Below are 22,897 nucleotides of genomic sequence, written 5' to 3'. Positions count from 1 at the left end.
TTCATGTGAAAAGATAAAAGAAAATTGAATTTCACTTGTCATGGCCCCTTTAAGTACAGAAAAATGTATTTCTTGTCTTTTGTAGAATACACAAGTGAGGTTTACAGAAAGGAAGAAAACCAAAAATAAGGTTCTTCCTATGAAAACTTACTCAAGTGAGGCTGATTCTACACAGGAGTCTGCTCTTCCCACTGGCTCTATCCTCCCGTTCTTTCCTCCATCACCTCTCTCCTCCTCCTCTTCTTCCTGTGGAACACCAAAGACAAACACAACATGAGAATGGACCTACCTTACATCTTACATAAACCACTTGCTCTTTGGCTTCCCCCGATTCCTTCTCTAATCTAATTCAGTGAAAGATGACCGTAATGGCCACCATTTTAAATCAGGGTGACTCTGGCCTGGTGCATCTGTGACTACAGAGCGTGCCTTGGAAAATATGTCAGTAATCGATTGCTCATATTCAATCAGTCAGCGTGAGGTCAGCCTGGCTCAGGTCTGCTGCTAATCGAATAAGGAAATGGTTGCGTATAGAGGCCCATTTGTTTCTTTTTCTTTTATCTAATTTCCATCTCTCTGTCTTTCTATTTCTCTTCCTTTTGACACGTCCGATATGTACAGATGTCATTTATGATTCTTCTAAAAATGCACAACAAAAAGGTTTTGTCAAATTGTGGCAAACAACAGGGTTTGTATGAAACACACTACATGGCCAAAAACTGTGTCTACAAAAGTGTGGACACCCAGACAACATACCATATAATTTTTGGTTATTAACAATTTTTATTGATTCCATACAACAAGCCAAACAGACATAACAGAAAATGTGGAATCATATTATATGAACTAAATCCCTTCCCATCCAGGCTGCCTAGCATTCAACATGACATCTCCTCAAATGCCGTTACCCTGCCCATCTCATAAACAAAACAAAAATTGTTTATGTATTAATCCCCTATATTAATGACCACACCATCATCTAAAATACAGAGTCTGGGCAAAATGAAATCTAAGTGCTCTATACGTTACATATAATCCTCTGAACTCTCAACCAAAATTATTGGATCTTAACACATCACCAACAAATGTAGTTGTGTCCCCATCTTCTGATTGGCATCGCCAGCAGGTGGGTGTGTCTTCAAGACCCATATTTGTACTGCTATAACGGTTTCCACTCTTCTAGGAAGTTTATCATGACAAGATGACAAACTTTCCTTATTCTTCTAAAATTGTTGTACTCATTAACAAAACAAAAAAATCCCTTAATCAAGCAAATCTAATGACAACTGAATATACTTCCCACTTTAATTCCACACAAATTCTCAGCTGTGGCTCATTTCCAATGCCAAGTGAGTGTCTAGACACGAGGCAAGAGCCTGCAATGGTTTGTTAGCCACAGATATTAATATTCCAACGGTCTCACCCTTAACCTTCCCCTCTCACCGAAATGTCAAGCACATCTAAATAAGCGCTTCTCTGTCTTTATATGTAGATGCATTCAGCTTTTTTAACAGTCACCCTCAACCACACGCATCTGTCAGATGAAGAGCATGACTGGAGCCTTATTTTCTCTGTCTCTTTTTTTTGTTGTTGTTGTTTTTTTGTTGTAGAGGTTAAAGAAAGAGTGGAGCTATATTAGAGAACCTGAGGAAAAGCAGCAACGGGTCTGTTACCTTATTCTGATAAACATTTACAGTTGACTGTCATTGATTTACAGTAGCTACATGCTGCCCACTGCATTGTTTTCTATATAAATGGCTGGGTTTTTGAAATAATAAAATATTATTAATAAACCATATCTTATTGTTTTTAATATGCATATAAATGCTATTCTAAAATAAAAAAAATAATATTAATAATAATAATAAAAACAATAATATAACATATTTTATATTGTTTTAACATACGTTTAAATGTTATTTAAAAAACTAAATATAATAATAATAATACTTATTATTATTATTATTATTATTTATAATCTTTTGATTTTCCCTTTTGATTTGGGGTGAAATATGACTTGGACACTTTCTGAGATTCGTCTGTAAAAGAGAAAATATATTTATAGAGCACAAAGATTGCCCTTGACTCTATATTTATTTTGTGTTGCCTGTGATCATGTTTAGACAGCATAGAGAGCCCATGTTCACATTGCACATGTTTTCATCAGCAACTGTTATTAACTCTCATAACACTAGCTGCTAATATTACAAAAAAAAAAAAAAAAAAGTAATAAAGTAGATGTTGGTTGAGTGAAATGTTTTGTGACGTCAATGAAACTGTGCTGGAGTGTCTCTATTCAGCTGTGAATTCTGCTGTCTGCTACCAGAGGAATGAGCTTATTAGCAATAAGAGAGAAGTTGGAGGGCTGGGGAGCATCACATTGGCCCCTGGGAGCTGGTACAGGCACTTATGGAAAGCAGAGACTGGATCCTATCACAAAGTCACTCACACACAACAGAAATTGTCACTTTGCCTCTAGTAGCATGTGTAATGACAGACCGAGAAAAAGAGGCTGGATGCCAAATGCTGCATTGCCCAGTTTTGCACACCTGCCAGCAGAGACGCATTTAGGCACAGACAGTGACACAAGCAACAATCTGTCCATCACTGGGGTGGTACTCTTGTTTTGGGTACATATATATTAAGAAGACAAAAAGGTACCGCCCTCAGATGAACACAAAGTTTGTACCAAAAACAAGTGATAAATATTAACTAGAAGTACAGAAAAGGTTCCCTTAATTGTATCACCCCAGTGATGGACCACACACCTTTTTTTTATATCAAATCAAATAAATAACAATTGAATGGCATATACAGTTGAATTAAGAATTTATATACACCTTAGCCATATATATTTAAACTCAGTTTTTTCACAATTCCTGATATTTAATTGTAGAAAACATTCCATGTCATAGGTCAGTTAGGATCACTACTTTATTTTAAGAATGTGAAATGTCAGAATAATAGAGATTTTTTTATTTCAGCTTTTATTTCTTTTATCATATTCCCAGTGGGTCAGAAGTTTATATACACTTTGTTTGTATTTGGTAGTATTTCCTTTAAATTATAGGCTCTCACACACTTTTTCAGTTCTGCCACAAATTTCCTGTCCTTGACTTTGTTGTCCTTAAGCCATTTTGCCACAACTTTGGAGGTATGCTTAGGGCCATTGTTCATTTGGCAGACCCATTTGCGACTAAACTTTAACTTCCTGGTTGATTTCTAGAGAAGTTGCTTCAATATATCCAGTCCCTCCTGCAGCAAAGCACCCACACAACATCATTTCAATTACATTTTTGGTTCATCAGACCAGTGGATGTTTCTCCAAAAAGTTATATCTTTGTCCCCATGTGCACTTTCAAACTATAGGAGCAGTGGATTTATCCTTGCTGAGCAGCCATTCAGGTTATGTCAATATAGGACTCGTTTTTACTGTGGATATAGATACTTGTCTATCTGTTTTCTCCTTTTTCTTCACTGTGGTTCTGGGATTGATTTCAATTTTCGCACCAAACTACGTTCATCTTTAGGAGACAGAATGCGTCTCCTTCCTGAGCGGTATAATGGCTATATGGTCCCATGGTATATATACTTGCATACTCCTGTTTGTACAGATAAATGTGGTACCTTCAGGCATTTGGAAATTGCTCCCAAGGATGAACCAGACTGATGGAGGTCCACAATTGTTTTTCTGAGGTCTTGGCTGATTTCTTCTGATTTTCCTATGATGTTAAGCAAAGAGGCACTGAGTTTGAAGGTAGGCCTTAAAATACGTCCACTGGTATACCTAAAATTGACTTCAATTAGCCTATCAGAAGCTAGCTGGCTAATTGCCTAAAGCAGGGGTTCTCAAATGTATTAGGGTCACGCCCCCCCTTTGAAACAACCCTTTTCATTAATCTTCATAATGATGTGCTCTCTACAGTCTTCACAGTATTATCATACATTCTGTGTATTTGATACTGCACATCAGTTTTCACATGTATATGTCCTTAAGTGTGATTATTCTGGCTGAGAGCATCAGCACGCACCCTTTCAAAATACTTTCTCTATCACTCTCGCCCGCGCGCGTCCTGTATGTGTGTGCGGGAAAGAGATCGCCATTCGCCACACATGCTCTGCCACTCTCATCCAGAAACATCAATAACCTAAGTACACTTCAAAAGTGTGTTCCCCAACTCCGCAAATTATTAAATAGAACAAATGTTTTATCAGACTCGCAATACTATGCAAAGCCATTTCTAACTGAAAATGTTTACTATATCGAGGCAAAATCAAATATGCTACGAATTAGGGATATTTAAACTAATATGACAGATTAAATAGACCATGATTGAAATGGTAAAACTCAGTCAATTTTAAATTTGTACTGCAACCTCTGTGTGTTACCTATAAAGCTGGTTCTTGCATTTCAATGGAAAAAAACGTCAGAAAATACAATGAAGTACACAAGTGAGGGGAGAAGTCTCTATTCACCTGTTATCCATACTAAATATAACATGAAAAAAAACCACACGTCAGCTCAAGGAGAGTTTGTCAAAGAAATTGATCTTAACTGTGGGGAAGTAGGCTATGTTTGGACACAGCAAGAGGACTGAAAAGTGTGAAGTTTAGTAGAATAAAAATACATTTCTAATGGCATTTTCTGTTTTTACTTTCAATTTTAATTTTATGGGCATTATTAAATGTTAATATTACCATTCATTAAACGTATTAAACACATTAATTACATATACATGTATAATAATAACACTGGTCTGGTCTGACTAACGCTATGCTTGAGTGGAGGGGAAAATTAACAAATAAGTGAAAAAAGTCAACAGAACACAATAAGAATTGTGTTGAAGGACATTTTTGTCTTCATACACCTAAAGCAAATGCTTTTATTCTGAAACCACTTTGAAGACTGTTCAGCAGGAAACTAATCATAACATGTGAATATGAAATGCAACAGAGGTGTTTTTGTTACATTCATATTGTCAAACTGTTTTTCTTAGTTAAGCTTAACATATTGATGTTGAGTTTATGGTTACAATTTTAATTCAGATTCATGATCAGATTCATTCAGACATGACTTGGACTCTGCCTGTTATGGACTTGGTCTTGTGTTAGACTTGTCCCCTTTTGGACTCGGACTCAACTCGGAGTCGAACCCAACATTAGTTGTAATGTAAAGTTAGCAGATTCATGGTATATTTAAAAGCAATAGCGGAGAGAAATTTCTTTCATATGTACATTAAATGGACATTATTTATATCTGTAAAATACATAAATCAGAATAGAAATCAGATTGCATCTTACTTAGGGATGCACTGATCCAATACCTGGATCGGTATAGTCTCCGATACTGAAGCTTTTAGACGGATCGGGTATCAGTCAGACGTGCCCGATCCAAATCAGTCATGTTAGTCATGTTCATTACTGTCAAGCTCATAAAAAGACATAAAAGAACCATATAAGCACAATTAAAGTAGTTCATGTGACTCATGCATTTTATTCAAAGCCACTTGAAGACGTGCAGTAGCTCTGTGAATCAAAAAAGCTGTGTTGGAGAACCAGGTGCTGCTCTGTTTACACACACACTTGTGGCTATTCTTAGCTTTCACAGCGGTGTGCAATATTTGAGTGCTACTAACGAACAACATCTCAGATGTAGATGCTCAATAGTTCGGTTCACTTTTAATATGCGTTCAGAACAGCACTGGAGGTGCATTTTACCAGAATTTAAATATGAAGCGAATTAACCTGCTGTGAACTTGCCTACAAACAGACACATCCAGGACTTCCTGGAGAATTCAGAATGTCAAAATAAAAGCATGAGGGTTTAAAAGTTAAAGGTGCACGATTGAGATATACTACTATATATTACTATTATACAATATTATGATTTGTTTACAAATGATAATAATATTTATGTTGAATGGGTTCCAAAAAATAACTTTGTAAATGAAAAATTTGCCGATATCTTACAACTAAATTAACAAAAAGAGATCTGAATCTTTTAAAGTCCAGATACAACTTGAAGAAATGTTGCAACAACAACAAAAAAAAAACTCCTTTTCTACTGACTTATACTGGAATTTCTGTTAATTTTGCTGCTGCATTATCCAGTATAATAGTTATTAAATTGTTTCTTAATAAGCTATACATTTATATTGAAATAATGTGTAGTTAGAGGTTTGTGTTTATTTACATATTAAAGAGTACTCACCAATTTGTTCCACACAATAATGTAAAGATATTCTAAACTGATTATGCCAAAAAACAAAACTGGTATTGAATCGGTATCGGCCGATACTGAGATTTCTGATATCGGAATCGGAAGAGAAAAAGTGGTATCAGTGCATTCCTAAACTTAATCGAAAGCTTGCGAATCAAAATCACCTAATCTGGAAATATATATTGAACTATTCCTTCAAGGTTTTAATCCACTACTGTCATTTGGATGATCGAGATGTTAACCAAAATGTAATGGCTAAAAATAATGTGTATGTGCATGTTGGTGTGCGTATGGGCGCTTGAGTGAAGTCCAGGAGCCACTCAGTGAAGCAGTTACAGGAAGCCAGAGGTTACAAAACTGGCAATTAGACAGACAGTGCATTAGATTATTGTTCCTGGCAGATACAGGAGGTTGTCACATTGAGAGACTGCTGGCTCGCAAGGAGCTGGACTGAGTTTTCCAGAGGTAAGTTGGATTAGAAAGGGTTTGATTTGCAGATGTTGTACATACTCCAGATATAGCCCTGCAGTAACCAACAGACACCCAGCTGGTGAGATTAAAGTTCAGGTCTGCAGCAAGAAGGTGTACTGACCTCGTGAACAACCTTAGTATATTAGTAAGGACCGGCGGTGACAGCGGTGACAAAACAAATCTCCATTAACTAGCAGTCTGATCCATATTTCACACAAAGTGGAAACATTGGCTGTTCCAATCTAATTGGCTGGCATTAGGCAATATATCCGGATCAAGGTGCCTGATTGATCACATTCGGCGAGAGTAGGCAGACAGTTCTCAGCTGAAATGGGTCTGTGCTTACAGAAATTCAAACTACTGCCCCCAGTGGTCAAAGCTGGAAGTATTGTTGCAAGTATGGGTGTGAGTGAGCTCCAGTTTCCGGATGAAATGTCCACAGAGTGGTTCCAAAAACAAGTTGTATAAATAGCTGTAAATTATGTAATACAGTAGAGCCAACAGGAATGCATATTTTATTAACCATAAGCCCTAACCCAAACCCCAAGCCAAAACCTAACCTTCAGTGCTCAAAAAATTTACATATAAAGCAAAAGTTTTACATTCAAAATCATGCTCACTATTGTTCATGTGAACACAATTACTAACAACTTTCCATGGTATCTTTCTGTACAACTGGTGGCGAAAATTATTGCATGGTAATCAGATAAACCTGCCTGAAAATATTACATAAAAACAAACAAAATGTGGTCGGTTGCCTGACAGGTTAGTCAGATGGTCTCTTCCTGTCTAAGTAGGTGGTTCTTGGCCAGAAAAAGCTGAAAAGCTACAAACGTGTGGCTACTGCAGAACAAATGCAACCATTGTTCTTTCTCCGCACTATAATGTTCTCAGGAACCACCATTTTGTGGAAAATATCCTCACATCTTTGAACAAACACAGTAGCTGTGTACTCCAGACCTGACTGAAGGACTATATTTTGTCCATCACAGAGTGCTTGAAAAAATGCCATAAAGAAAATATAAGGAAGTCAGCAATTTGCACAAAGTATTTCAAACAATGACTGTCCAAATATTTACAACCTTTAATAATTGTGACCACGGTCTAGTTCCTGACTACGTATATAAGTTGGTAATTACCTTAAGAGATAAACACCCAAAAAGGCAACATGGAAAAACCAAACATAACTAATTAGACTAACACAAATAAATAACAACGCTGTCCATAAATTCTAGTGTAAAGGTCTGTTGGTGGAACAAGAGTGGATGGGGCCAGTAGCTGATACACAACTGGGACCCAATGCGTTTGTCCTTACACCTCCTTTTGTGTTCCATGTGAGAAAGAAAGTTATACTGGTTTGGAACAATGTGAGGTTGAGTAAATTATGACAGTTTTTATTTTTGGTTCATTTTAACAGTTCAAAAGACCCAATTAAAATGGAGAAATGCCATACTGTAGGCACCACAAAATGCCATTATAGTATAGCTGTCACTCAGGGGCAGCTTTTATTTCCCCAATTAGACATTTAAGAGAATTAGACTGATGTAACTGAACTTGACTTGGGTTCTTCAAAGTCCTCTCTCAAACACAGTGGCAATTTCAACCCAACGTTAAACAATTCCCATTACAACAGCCAGTGGATTAGACAGCTCAGCATTTTCGAGACGCTTATTTGTATTTGTGTTGGGGAAATAAACGTTAAAAGGGTCTAAATGATGGCTAAAGTCATTACTGGACATGGAGATGACCCCACTAATGCAATCTAATAATATAAATACTGTCCCACTCTGGTTGATTTGTGTTTATTTGGAGTGCCAAAAGATGAAGTATAGCCCATTCTGTATAAGCAGCTCATAGACTCATGTCAGATGGGATATTAACAGGCGACAGTAAAATCCATTAAAAGCACGCCTGTCATCAGGCCGTGTAATATGTCTGTCATCTTGTGCATTGATTAAATCTTAGATGAACTTATTCTTCATCAGAGTATACTTAATGCCCTCAACAGTCATGACGCATACAATTCAACCCATTAATACAAACAAATATCACCAAAGTGAAAAAGAAAATCTTTCATTGCCAATTATCCTTTAATTCTCATTGTTTCCAAAAAAGACTCTGCTCCAAATTCCCTTACCACACTGACCAAAAAAAGAAGTAGTACTGTGACATTGTAAAGTGATGGTATTCGACTGCAATACCTTGATACTTTGAAAAATAACTTGGTACTCAGTGATTATTCATAACAATGGTATTTGCAGAATAATCCATCATACTTCTAAGAATACCATGGTATTCCCATGAAACATGTCCAAAAATCATGGTATTCAAATGGTTACACAATTAACATGGTACATACTGTATTAAAACAAACATGGCATTAACATGGTACATATACAAAAATGCAAGGTATTACCACACTGCATACCCTAAAAACATGGTATTTCCATGATACATACACACAAATCATGGTATTACCATTGTACATGTCTAAAACCTATGGTATTATTATTGAACATATCCAAAACATGTTATTAAATGACGCTATGTCCAAGAATATGTAAAAAAACAACAACATGGTATTACATGGGACATATCCGAAAAACATAGTGTTACCACAGTGCATGCACAAAAACAAGGTATTACCATGGTGCATGTCTAAAAACATGGTATTACCATGATACAGCTCCAAAACACATGGCATTAGATGATGTTATGCCCAAATCATGGTAATACCACTGAACATGTATATTTAAAAAAACATGATATTACCACGATACATGCCCAAACACATGTTATTGCCATGGTACATTTTTATAAAATATAGTATTACCACATTACATGTAAAAAAAAAAAAAAGAAAAAACATTGTATTACATGATGTTGTGTCCAAAAAACATTTTTACTAAGGTACATGTCCCAAAAACATGGTATCACATGATTCTATGTGCAAAAAAACTAAAAAACATGGGTAAACTATAGGACGTATCAAAAACCATGGTATTACCATGATGTGCTATGGTACACACCTGTATGTGTATACAGTGTGTTTGTGTGTGTGTGTATATATATATATATATATATATATATATATATATATATATATATATATATATATATATATATATACACACACACCGATCAGCCACAACATTAAAACTACTTGCCTAATATTGTGTAGGTCCCCATCTTGCCAGCAAAACAGTGCCAGCCCAATTGTACAGAGCGGTTATCAGAGTTACCATATATATATATATACACACTACAGTACAGCTCCATAAAACATGGTATTACATGATGTTATGTCCAAAAACATGGAAATATCATGGAACAAAAAAACCATGGTATTACCAAGGTACATGTCCAAAAACATGGTAGTGCTTGATGCTAGGTCCAAAAAACATGGTAATAACATGGTAATGTTTTTACTACCCTGCAGAAAGAAACTGATCTAAGCTGGTTTGAGATGGTCTACCAGGTGTCCCAGTTTGACATGCTGGGAAGTGCCCAAAACCTTTCTAAAACTAGCAAACAGACCAGCCTGACCTGGCTTGAAGACAGCTGAGACCAACAAACAAGCATAGGCTTAATATTTTCAGAAGTCTGCAGTAAAATATCCTGTTTCATCTTTTTTACTTTGGTGTGTGGATTTCTTTTTGTTGACTCTTTAATGAGTAATTCAACAGTGTGAATCATTTCAAAAGTATCATCCTGTAAATGACAGAAATATCAGCTGCGACATCTCTCCACTGTATTATTACTTTACTCCCGTCTGGAAACTCAGCTCAGCTGTTTGGCAAGCACTGATAGGTGAGTGACCCTGTTTCAGAGAGCTGTCAGTTTGCGGGTGGGCTCATGGGTTTGCCTATGGTGGGAAGGGGGAGGGATAGTAATATTTCTAAGATCTGAACACATGTTTCCGGCACTTTCATATTAGTCCGTAACATCACCTGTGGGTCAAGAATGAGGCTTCAAAGAGTGGCATACTTGCTCTCAGGCAGTGAAGAGTGAGTCAGCATTTCTAGCACTTTTATTTCAGACAAAACAAGCTCGGCACATGAAATATGATGTGTTCACTGGTTCTTTTTTTGTTATTATTAATTTATAGATTTTTCTGTTTTCAGCAGTTTTAAACAATTGCACACCGCTGAAGGCTCTGACAGAACTAGATCTGCATAGAACAGAAATGTAAAACCCTATATCAGCTTAATTTACATGTATACAGGGAAAACTGCACTAAAAGAGGTGAGCTTTGAAAAGTCTCGAGATGTGATTATAAAAGTTGACGTTCTTTTATCTTGATATAGCTCCGTGAAAAATGTGGCACTCCTGCGCGAGATGCTGAGAAAAGCAGCCAGGCGCTAGGCGATAGTCAAAGGTCTAAGGCATGTTTACATAGAAAAACTATTTAAAAACAGCAGAGATGGACACACAAATCACATTTGGTATGAACGCTCCCTTACATGCCAAAACTTTGGTATGGGTTTGTTCAAATCCCTAACTATATATGAGCAAAAGTAACTCATAAACAAATCCCATATCGAAAGTTGAAATATTGCATCCTGTAATCCAATGAGCAAAGCCACATTTATTTCAGCCACTGCAATTTCAACTCTTTATTTTCCTTCGTTTAAATCAACAAAGGCATCAACTCCCTTTAAATCTGTCTCATCCTTCGTTTTTTGTAAGACGCTGCTAATGATGTATAAAACTTTGGCTCGGCCGAAGATTACTTTGAGCGAATTAAAGCCAAACAGGTTCTTAATGCTTTTAAGTAAATTAAATCAGATACGTGAGCTAATTCACATTTGTCTAGATCAAGGAGAGAAGTTAGCAAGAATGACCTGCCGTGAGACAATGGACAAAATGTCAAAGTCTCTCTCTCACTCTCTCATCGTTCGTTCAGTCAACGAAATGCATCTGCTTGGAATACATCATCTGTCAGCTGTGATTTCATACATGCATGGGCATATTTATCAATGCCACAACACGCTTCAGTAGGGCTGCAGTATCGGTAGATTGCACTTTTATTAAATTAGGCTGGCTAATTTTGAGGGTTTAAATCAATCATTTAGTCAATAATAAAACCTTAAGAAGCCAGAGCCTTTAACTGACATGCCTTCATCAATAACCACAGGCAGGAATACTTTCTCATGCCGCACAGAGGTTTAAGAGCACATGAATTATTGAAAATCAAGTTATCACTGCCTGCTTTTGTCTGAGGCCACTTTTGAAGTGATTTCCTCATGGTGAGGGGGCCAGTTTAGGAAGTATGGGATGACAGTTGGACGGAACCAGAGTTTCGCTTTGTAGGAATGTTCGACCTCTAAAGTATGATATCAAGTTGTTAGGAGTATTGACACTAACACATATTGGGGCAAAAAAATATTTTTGTAGTTGTTTTGTCAGCATTGTGTGCACAATTAACTGATCCTAGGTCTAAAATTGCCCTCATTCAGCTCATAGTTTTAATCATAGTTTAAAAAAAAAATGCTGTGGCGGTAACATGCACAGTGATAGTATCAGATTGTAATTCCATGGTACAGTACACTGATATACTATGGGCAATATTAGTCGTAATGTTCAATATGGTAATGCTCATTTTTGTTGTCAAGTCTTTGAGGTATGTGCTCGAAACCGATATTGATTTTCAAAACATAATCATACTATTATTAACTGGAGTAAAAGGAAGACAACTAGCCCCAGTCTCCCCTACATCATGGTTTTGAATAATAACATATTATGAAATGGGCTACGCCTATGCGAAATGAGCTATATGGTATAGAATGGTATAATGCCATAATCACATACCATTGCTTTTACATGTTACTCCAATGTACGATGGTTTAACCATCATTGTAGAGTCAAAAATAAAAACAATAAAAATAAAAATGGCATTGCCCATGTCCAAAACAACATCGTAAAATCATGGCACTTTTCTAAGGGACAGCAAGACTGAATCCATGTTGGTTGGTAAGTTAGACCAAAGCATATTCCCAATTTTTCATCTCTGTAAATAGGGAAACAGAGACGGAAAAGGCGAAAAAAAGCCCTGCAATCCATTGAGCTGAACATATTGCATACTCATGGCTGCTTTTCCATGATTAATCATAATTTAGAGGTGATTAAGAGGGAGGATCGTCTCTTTAACTCTGTCTCTAAGCCTTGAAGGTCACTGAGCATATGTGTGATTACAAAAAGCAACACAAACCTGAGATCATAAAGACATTAGATAAAAGGGATAAAGGAGAAACGGAACGCTAATTTTGGCTTTACAGTAACGCATCAGTTATTTTTGTCTGATGTGCTAAGAATCTGACATTAAAGAGAAAAATACAAATATTAAAGAGTAAAATGGACTGGGATGTAAATGTCTGACTCAGACCTCTGAACTTTGACTCACACTAATACTTTACTTAAAATTTTAGAGTTCCACAATGTGTCCTCATACATTATCAGTCATTTTAATCAAATCTATCATCTAGATCCATTTTGCATTAAAACATTTATCTAGGCTTGGAGGATATTAGTTCTCCATTATACGGGCTGGTACACATTCGTACCATGGTCCTCTAATTTTGAATTCTAGTGACGCATCTGAAGTATCTTAATTAGTGGCGTCAAATAGACAAGTGGAGTCACAACCTCAACTAATGCACCTGTATGGCTCTGTAGATGGATATGGCTCAATGGACAGAGCAGCACAAGTGCAAACCAAGTGCATTTTTTACTTGCAGACTGGTCTTGAGCTCTTAAACGCATAGCTCTGAGACACAAAAACTATTTGAATTCAGCACAGAATTCTACATCACCAACCTTGAATTTACAATAGTAAAACTAACTGTGCTTTAGGCAGAAAAAGATTCATAATAAATATTATCAGATCACTGCTTCAGCTCTATTAAATATTTAGTAGGCTGCATTAGGGGAGTGAGGGAATATAATTATTGTTACAACTTATAAATGTGTTTAGGGTAGGCCTACTTTTTATAATTACAAAAATTCCATAGTTTGTTTTATAGAAATCGTGTTGCATCTAACCATGTTAGTGAAGAAGATCCATGCTTCCATGTGTTTATTATGGTCTTGTTACAAATACCACTGTTAAAACTATAAAATAAATAAATAAATGTACATTTGTAAATGCTAAATATATTAAAATATGTTTCGATGAAATAGAAAGAGTAAGAGAAAGATGTAAGATGTAAGAGAATGCAGTAGGGGGGTGTTCATCCAAAAAAGACTGAGAACCACTGAATGGATGACAGTCTGGGTATCTAGGGTGTTGTTGGGTGGTTGCTAACTGACTAAAGAACCCATCTCCAAGTCCAGACTGATTTCACTGTGAATTTGGCGAAAGTAGGTTAAAATTTTTGTGCTGAAATCGGTCTGTGCTTACCAAAATCTGAACCACTGCTCCCAGTGGTTGAAACGGAAAGTGCTGTTAACCATATGGGCACATGGGAGTTCCAGTTTCCAAGATAAGTGGCCATAGTGTGGCCCCAAAATCAAGTTATTTTTAGTTGTAATTGATTAAATGAAGTCAAAAGAAATGCAGTTTTTTTTTAACTCTACCCAGATTACCCGAATGACTACATTGCAAAACTCTATGATATTCCGGTACATTAATATGGCTCTAATCCCACCTTTAATTAAAGTCTATGGGATTTTCCACCAGTTTCACATCCAGGCAAAGATTGTATGTCTAATCACTTAGGAAAGTGAATGCACTTGTCTTCTTAACAAGCCATCAAGCAATCATTCATTGTCCACACAACAGATTGTGCAGGACGAGTTACACAACGCAGTTTAACACTTAGGATGATCCCTAATTTTTAAACGCATGAGCAATGGCAATGCTTGCTTTTGCACACACCCCTAATAACTCATTTGCAATTTAGATTAGAAGGAAAAGGCCAGCTAAGGACAAACCAAGATTTTAATGCCAGCCGGTTATCTAAAGGAGGGTCACTCTGTCTGATGATTAATCTTCTGAAGAACAATGTCTGATTCAACTCAATGTAGCATATGCTCCTGAATGAGGACATTTCATATTGTCCTGGAAAATAATTTAGTGGAAATCCAGCTTGACAAACCTAATTTTGGTAGATCGTCACAACGGACAGGCCATTTATCAGATTAGTAAGATTGCTTGCAGCCGTATACAATCTATCTTGTTATAACTCATAGTATTTATTTATTTTTTGTTATTTATTTTTTATGTTTGTGTGTGGCCTCTGGTCTATTACTTTCTTATGGAGCTCTAGAATTGGGATCAGAGGAGGCCTTTTGGATGTGTGTGTGTGTGTGTGTGTGTGTGTGTGTGTGTGTGTGTGTGTGTGTGTGTGTGTGTGTGTGTGTGTGTGTGATGTTAATTGGTGTGGTCTTACATACTTAAAGAACAGGTGGCATCATTTTAACCCAATGAATGACAGCAAGTAAACATGAATATACATTGCTTTGTGTAAATGGACAAAACACAGTACCTTCTTACCAACATCAACATAATGCAGTTTATTTTCATCTCATTAGAATGATTTTAGCCTTTTCCTTTGTTTAGACTGTAACAAAAAAGGTCAATGAACATTTTTTAGCATTCGCTAAACACTTGTTTCCTGACATATTTTGCAATACACAGCAATATCTATGAACTGTTATGTATTGCTTCAACTGGTGTGTATGGAAGCAGAGCTGATGGCGTTCCCTCCTTATTCAAAACCGCTAACCTTTTATCAAATTGCCTGCACCCACAATGCACCTTGGTTCACAACAGGATATGGCCCTTCCTGTGGCACTTGGTCTATACAGGAAGTCGGCTCATTCAGAAGTGTCAGCATGTTGTGGGAAGAGTCATGGAAGCATTAAGTTCAGTGGCTGTATTGTGGACCTGTTTAAACTGGGCTAACAACTGAATCGGGACAGCTTTAATATTTCAAGACAATACAAATCTGCGCTTGCTATTCCCACTTGAAAAGTCCCAATGCCAAAAGTAACACAGCATTTCAGCAGATATTTGAATTAAAACTAGAAAAAATGCAGTAAAGCGAGGAGTGTAGAGGCCCGTCACCGCATATACGGTAACTTTTTTGTTTTAAAAATATAAACATGCCTCATTCTCTTCCCCTCCCTTGTTCTGTTCTGAGACAGATCCCTGATATATTGACAGCCTGGGCTACCAGCTGTATTTTTAGACCGATCACAGAAGCATCAGTCAGGTTCAAAGGTGCAACCATCCAAGACATCCTCACTCTCTGGAGTCTGGATATCTTTGAAGCAGAATTAATTTGAAGCAGAAAGAACTACAAATTTTAAAGTGCTCCAAAATGAAGTTGTCCTTTCAGTGAAACTCCATCAAGGACTATTAAATCTATACAGACTAGGTAGTAAATATCTGATAATATATGTTATTGTAGGGGATCTGCCTTCATACCATAACATTACCATGGCACATGCCCAAAAAATAACTAACCTTTTCTGTGTAACGTTAAGGCCAATTTTACAACTTCATTGCCATGATGATGTGACATCAACAAACCCTAAAACCCTGAAATGATGGTAAAAATTACAATGTAATCAAATTTACCACTCAAATAACACATGAGTTTTAACATAAGAATTAATGTAAGTGCTTTTGTAAATTATAAGCTTCACATTTCTGCCTTTAAACCCTTCAAAAATAAGCCACATTCACTTTCATGGTCCCATTCACTTCCAATGTAAGTGCTTCACTGTAACCACGATTTAGCTTTTTTTTTTTAAAGAAAAGGAGGGAATAATCAACATAATGGCACCAATGCTGTCAATTGAGTTTAACTTGTATTGAACCCAGAATATTCCTTTAACACACATGCCAACCTTGTGTGTTACATTATCAATCAACCAATATGAATGCAATTCAAGAGCTATGCATTAGCAAGCATGTCAAAACCCTACAAAACCGTAATTAGGTTCACAAACCGAACATTGTGGTTAGGCTTTCAATCACTTGACTGTACTGAACACTGCCAAAGGCCTCATGATGGTGGGAACTAAATCTTAATCATAAATAATGCTGAATGGTATGTGACGCAAGGTTTGCTTTCAAACAGCATGTACCGATGCATATTCATCTCTGCATTCATTAAAGTTCACCTGTGGACAGCTAGGTTAAGGAACTAAGAGACTCCCCACACACCGAAGACAAGTGAGCCCACCATGCGGTCCCCATCCAGCAGAGACCAATTTGTGAGCCATTTCTTTTCCCACAGAACGAAACAGGCAGATAGACCTTTCGCTCTCCCAGTATCTTCATTCCACTCCTTCCTGTCAAGGCAGAGAGGGCCACCACAGACGTGCATTCACAAACGAACCCTTCTGCTTTTGTTCGCCACTCATGCAAATCAAATGTGTCTTTTCTCTAAATGGGCAGAAAGACTCCTCCTGGTCTCCATTCACAGAAGTAGAGCTGTTTGCAGTTGGCTCTATTCCTACGGCAACTTAAAAGCATTACGTTCTAATGGAAGCAATAAAGGAACGAAAGTGGCCCGTTGGTAAGATGGACACGGACGCGGTGGAGTGGGCTCATTTAGAGACAAATGACTGAGAGCAAAGGAGACACTCGCATTATGAAATGGAACAAAGAATGGAGAAGGGCGAAAAAATTGAATAAATAGGAATGAATAATTCAGCGAGGCTGGGAAATCGGATACTGTCAGTCTCTAAAGTCTATCTTCCACCTCACTGCATAGCTGTCATCCAAATAAATAAGCACTTAAGCGTTTAGCCTAAAATGTGTGGAAGAATAAGGTCTTATTAGTTTGTGAATATTTGCAGTTTTTGGGGGCCGGTTACCATTTGCCTCAACTGTGACACGTCTTCCCTCAATTACCCTCGGTTACTGGCTATTTAATTACATCCAGGTGTGGATTGTTTGGAATGAGAGCAAGAAAGGGAGATGCTGCTAAATGCCAAAATGGTCTTTCGAAGGATGTTGTCTGTAACAAATGTGAAACCTTTGATGGATGTTAGCACTTTCAAGCATGCCTAATTCTATCAGTCCGTCGACAACCGAGCTTGGATCAAGACAGTCTATTTATGAGGACCCTCCATCTTAGAAATTGCCTTGGAAGACCAATAATTTAACTTTTTTACACTGCTTGTTGAAACCCAGTATTAAACATCCAAGCTAAGAAAAAGCTTAAACCAGCCTAAGCTGGTTTGATGGTCATAGCTGGTCTCCTAGCCTGGTCAGGTTGGTCTACATTCTTTAGAAAGGTCAAGATGGCCAACCAGCTAAACCGGTCAAGCTGGCCAACCAGCTAGACCAGCTGAGCACCATACTGGCCAGGCTGGGAGACCAGCTAGACCAGCTGAAACCAGCTAATACTATCAGACCATCTTAGGCTCAACCATGGATGACTAAATTCTGTCTTCAAGAGTACCTGGGAAGCTCATCCATCATAGTTCGGCATTCGATATTACAAGTTACGACTCACATATTCACGTCACAACTGAAATTACAGAGGTAGCTAAACCAAAAAAATAAATATATATGTTTCTCTTGTATCAGTGCATAATCATAAGTGAATACACCTGAATCTCTTTAACACAGTTTACATAATTTATTTAGTCATGGAATGTAACATATAATGAATTAATTTTCATAAAGCAAACTGTGAAAGGCGAGTCATTGGTGTTATGCAAGTTGACTATAAGCTCATATTAACGCAAGTCGTCCACAACCCCTAATATTATTAAAATAAAGAACTGGGATTGAAATATCTTTGCAAAACACATTTACTACATTTCAGTCACAACTATAGAAGATTTCTGGCATCTTCCAAGTGGAAATGCCCCTCCCAACATCACAACTCAAATATCATTAAGAATTCTCAATGACATCATTGAGTTTCTCAGTTGCAAAAATGACAGGACTTTTATGTGCATGAGCACATAACTCCAAATCACGATATTTCTGACAACTAATAATGGATAGCCCCATATCTTGACTTCTCTCACACCTTTAATATGCCTCCACACTGTATTCGGAGTATTCCCACCTCGGATGTGCCCTCAGTGTAACAGCAGTTTCACCACTGTGAGGTTCCAAATTCCCCAAAGTCATTATTGTCTCCTGCTAAGTTGCCTCAGCCTGCTATGATTTGTGTGTAATGAGCTGGCAACTGGGCCTGGGCTCAATTATTCTCACTGAGGGAGTGATTTCTTACTCTGTAGAGCAGAGCACAAAGTGCACTCACTAATTCTAATCACGACATAACACACTCGTAATCACCCATGTGGAAATCAAAGAGTGGGTGAAGAGAAAGAGATAAGGACCATAAATAAAGAGTGAAATATGAGCAGGGTTGACATGTTTTGGACGATGGAGACTTGAATGTAACAGGTAAGGGAAGGAAATGTCTTTTGTGTTTTCGAAGATAAGCATCCATTACTGATCCCTATGGGAAAATTCTGCATTTTTTTTTTCCTCCAATAAGTACGGGCTGATTAGGCTCAGATAATGCTTTTCGGTTTTGAGAGTGAAAAATAACAACCAATGAGGTTGTGACATAACGTGATGCACAAGATGTACAAGAACCAATGAGGTTCGATGTTATCACAGTAGCCGCCATATTAGATTTTGGTAATGAATATCAACTTAAACTTTGGTCTGTTATCATAAAAAGTGATGGCATGTCTTGCTGCTACAAACTTCTGTCAGTGTGAATGTCCCTTTATTTGAGTTTATGTTGAGAAAGAGAGAGAGAGGGAGAGAGAGAGAGAGAGAGAGAGAGAGAGAGAGAGAGAGAGAGAGAGAGAGAGAGAGAGAGAGAGACTGTGAGAATAGATGCCATTAATATTGTCGACTTGCCACATTTTTACAAAAGGACAACAACAGTCAAATTGTATCTTCAGACTCTTCTTCTTCTTTGACTGTTTGTCTCTTTCTCTGTTGCCATGCTTTGCAGTAAGAGTAATGTCTTGTATGAAACCCCAAACAGGCTCTTTCTCATGTGCAAATGCGATAAGATGGGTGAATCTAGACTCGCCACAGAGCTCAGTCCACTTCAAAGGGAGGAACATTTTGACTGAATACGCCTGGACTGCTCAAAGAAGAAAATAAATTATGCTTCCTTGGACTGCAGTAAACACAAAAGATACAAAATGTGTAGCAGATATCTGTAAAAGCTGCAATCTTAAAATAGCTTCTTTTGGATGTCCTTTTCAGAGCCAAATTTTGTTCTGGGAGTTCAGACACACAAAAGAACTTTCCAGACTGTTTTCATCTATTAGAAAAAGTTCCAGAATGGCTTTGTCTGGTGGTCTGTTATTATATAAGAAAGAAATGTATGCAAGCAAGGAGCCAGAATTAACACACAGAAGAGTCTTTAACTTCAATACATGGTGTCCACAATAGTTGAAAAATCATTAGGAGGCCATTTTTGACCATGGTGAGGTGTTACATCCATACCACCAAGAGTGATTACTACTGACCCATTCTTATAAATCTATTTAGCTTATGTTATCAGTTCAACATGCCATTTATTTTATCACAATTGACCAATGTCTCAAAAATTAATAATTTTGAAGAGAGAGAGAGAGAGAGAAAAAAAAAAGCAATTGATTTGATCAAACTCTCAAGAGAATCTTTCAAATTATACTAGAAAAGATGCTCCTTGTGGGGATTGAACCAGTAACCTTCTGGTCACCAGGCCTAAGCTTTAAACACGACACTTATCATTGGCTTAAGTAATCTCCTCCCTTCAAATGTCTAAATAATTACTTGAAAGGAAACAGTACAAGTCATTTTATTAATCCACTCCAGGTAGGTTAATCAATTACCTTGACCAGCTCCATTAACCCCTCAATAGAAGCAAAAACGAATCAGCAGGGGTTATGAAATCAACCCATACTCCTGACCTAACATACTAACACAACGCAATATCTTCCCAAGTGGAGGTGGAGAACACAGTATGCATCTCAATCTTCACCTCCTAAGGTCACCTCCTAAATCCATCTGCTCAGGGTAAGATCAGAGAGGACAACTATAGGATGGATGATGTGGACTTTTAGTGAGTAAATCTCAAGGTTCAAAAAGCCAGAAGCATATCTGAAAGGAGGTGGAATATGATATTTCTCACTCTCTTTCCGATGCTGAAAAAATAACCTAAAATCTAGGGCTGTCAATTGATGAAATGTTTTAATCTAATTAATTACATGGTGTCCCGATTAATTAATCGCGATTAATCACATGTACAAATATATATATAAATAAAATTTAAAAAAATATTCAGATAATTAAAATGCATTACATTCTTGTAGCAGAAGAGTTAATCATTGATAAGACAATACAAAAAACAGCTTTAGAATACAATGTATTGTTTACTACCATATTATTGAACGTAAATCAATCATTGGCACACAGTTCACAGCAATCCATTTCACAAGTGAATTTGTCAATCAGTTGGAGATTTATTATGAGGGCTTGTTTAAGGACCCGTCAATCTACATCTGTGTCAGACATGCTTGTGTAGCGTCTCGGGTGCATTGCATCATAAACATAAAATGTTTAGGTCACTGTGTCAAGTTAAATACTTAGAACACATCTTGAGATCCATTATTCCGATTTGCGCTCCATCAAGTGTTTTGAACGCAAGAACGTAACGCATGTTTGTGTTGTTCTGCTTAATGAAGTGTTTTCTTCACTGTATAAACAGCATATTGCCATGCAGCTGAAGTTTCACTTACTGCCCTCTGGAGTAAACAGGTGGTACTACAAGCTTGCATTTCTCAGGAATCTTCCATATTACGTTCCGGGGGCATTGCGATTAATGGCGTTAATTTTTTGAATGCGTTATTTTTAGTCAAATTAATCACACTGAATTAACACGTTAAATCGACAGTCCTACTAAAATAATTTTAAAGTGGTACCTTGTTTTTGGAAGATTTCTGGCCTGGGCAACCTGAAGAGCCTGAGACTTTGGATTAAGAGATCAGATGTCAAACTATATTTCAGCGTCATCTCAAAACCATGGCAGTGCTAAATGGCACCCCCAGAGATTAGTTTAACTCCATAGTGACTCTCACTTAGACCTGGAAGATCGACATGTACAGCAGTTCTTACTCTCAAGAGTGAACAAAGAGAGAAGAGGAAGGGGGTGAGGTTGTGTCTGAGGGTGAATTCAATATTATCTGTTCAGTTCTCTGTTCTGTATTTCAGTGCATAAAAACCTGCATCCCATTCACTAATCATCCATAAATGTTGCATTATTAGCACCAGTAGATTGCAAGTGGTGAAAAGAATATCATATAAAAATAATTTGTTTGTTTACATTTTCTATTGATCGTGACAGTAGAAATTCATCAATTGATGATGAAATGATAGAAAGAGCTTTTTAACCAGGCATATATCCAGACACACAGACTAGTCACATATTATACTAAAATTTTAAGAGCCGATTTTTGGTGTCTGGATCACTATAAAGGAGTAATGCTGTATAGTCCCCATAAAGTACAGCAGATTGCATTTGTCTGCTACAGTCTTCACAACCGACCCGTACAATCAGGAATTGTGAAGTGTAAATTGTGTTCAGCACATATTATTTGGATGTTACCTGATTTGCATAATTCCTTAAAAGAACTGTGTGCTAAAACAACACAGATAGCATGTACAAATAAACAATGCTACCAGGGAGTAACATTCATTCAATAGTGAAATCCCCACTGAAACCAAAATGAAAAATATCAATAGGTAGTCCCATTTCAGACCTCCTGAATAAAGCTCTGGGTAATTTGTTGCCATTTGGCCATGTTTTGTAAATCTCTTGTGTGCTCTACAAGGAAGCTCCATGTGAAGAATATGAAAAAGACATGTATTTTTTGTTTACATGGATAAATGGCAGACATATGACTGTGTGTAAGTGTGTTTGTGAAATGAGGGATGAAGCCAGCAGGCAGGGAAGAGGTAGATAGTTAATTACGGTAGGGTGGGTTTAGCAGTGTCTCGGGTTGCATTGTCTAGGTTTTTTGTAGGAGCTGCTCTCTGGTGGGCTGCCATTTGCACTGTGAATAATCATGGTGTGTGAGGGTGTGAGAGGGAGTGTGTGTGGGATGATGGGAGAGGCCTTTCAAACGAGCCAAGGGAAAAGGGTTTCATCTATCTGCCCTTTTTACTTTTTCATGGATAAGGATTCAAGCAATGAGCTCAGAGCAGCACCTACAGGCCAA

At 37.3% G+C, this 22,897-nt stretch overlaps 1 protein-coding gene across 3 annotated transcripts in view; it reads right to left on the bottom strand.

Moving 5' to 3' along the window:
- Positions 1 to 22,897, bottom strand: part of LOC127635303 (partitioning defective 3 homolog) — a 605,753-nt gene that overhangs the window by 310,238 nt on the left and 272,618 nt on the right. For all 3 annotated transcript variants that reach the window (XM_052115228.1, XM_052115230.1, XM_052115229.1), the window contains exon 6: positions 152 to 246. In XM_052115228.1, the coding sequence (XP_051971188.1) occupies positions 152 to 246 (95 nt within the window). The remainder of the gene's footprint in view (positions 1 to 151; positions 247 to 22,897) is intronic.

Source organism: Xyrauchen texanus, chromosome 42, assembly GCF_025860055.1.
Source record: "Xyrauchen texanus isolate HMW12.3.18 chromosome 42, RBS_HiC_50CHRs, whole genome shotgun sequence".
Classification (NCBI taxonomy): Eukaryota; Metazoa; Chordata; class Actinopteri; order Cypriniformes; family Catostomidae; genus Xyrauchen; species Xyrauchen texanus.
This window is presented reverse-complemented; position numbering and strand designations above follow the sequence as displayed.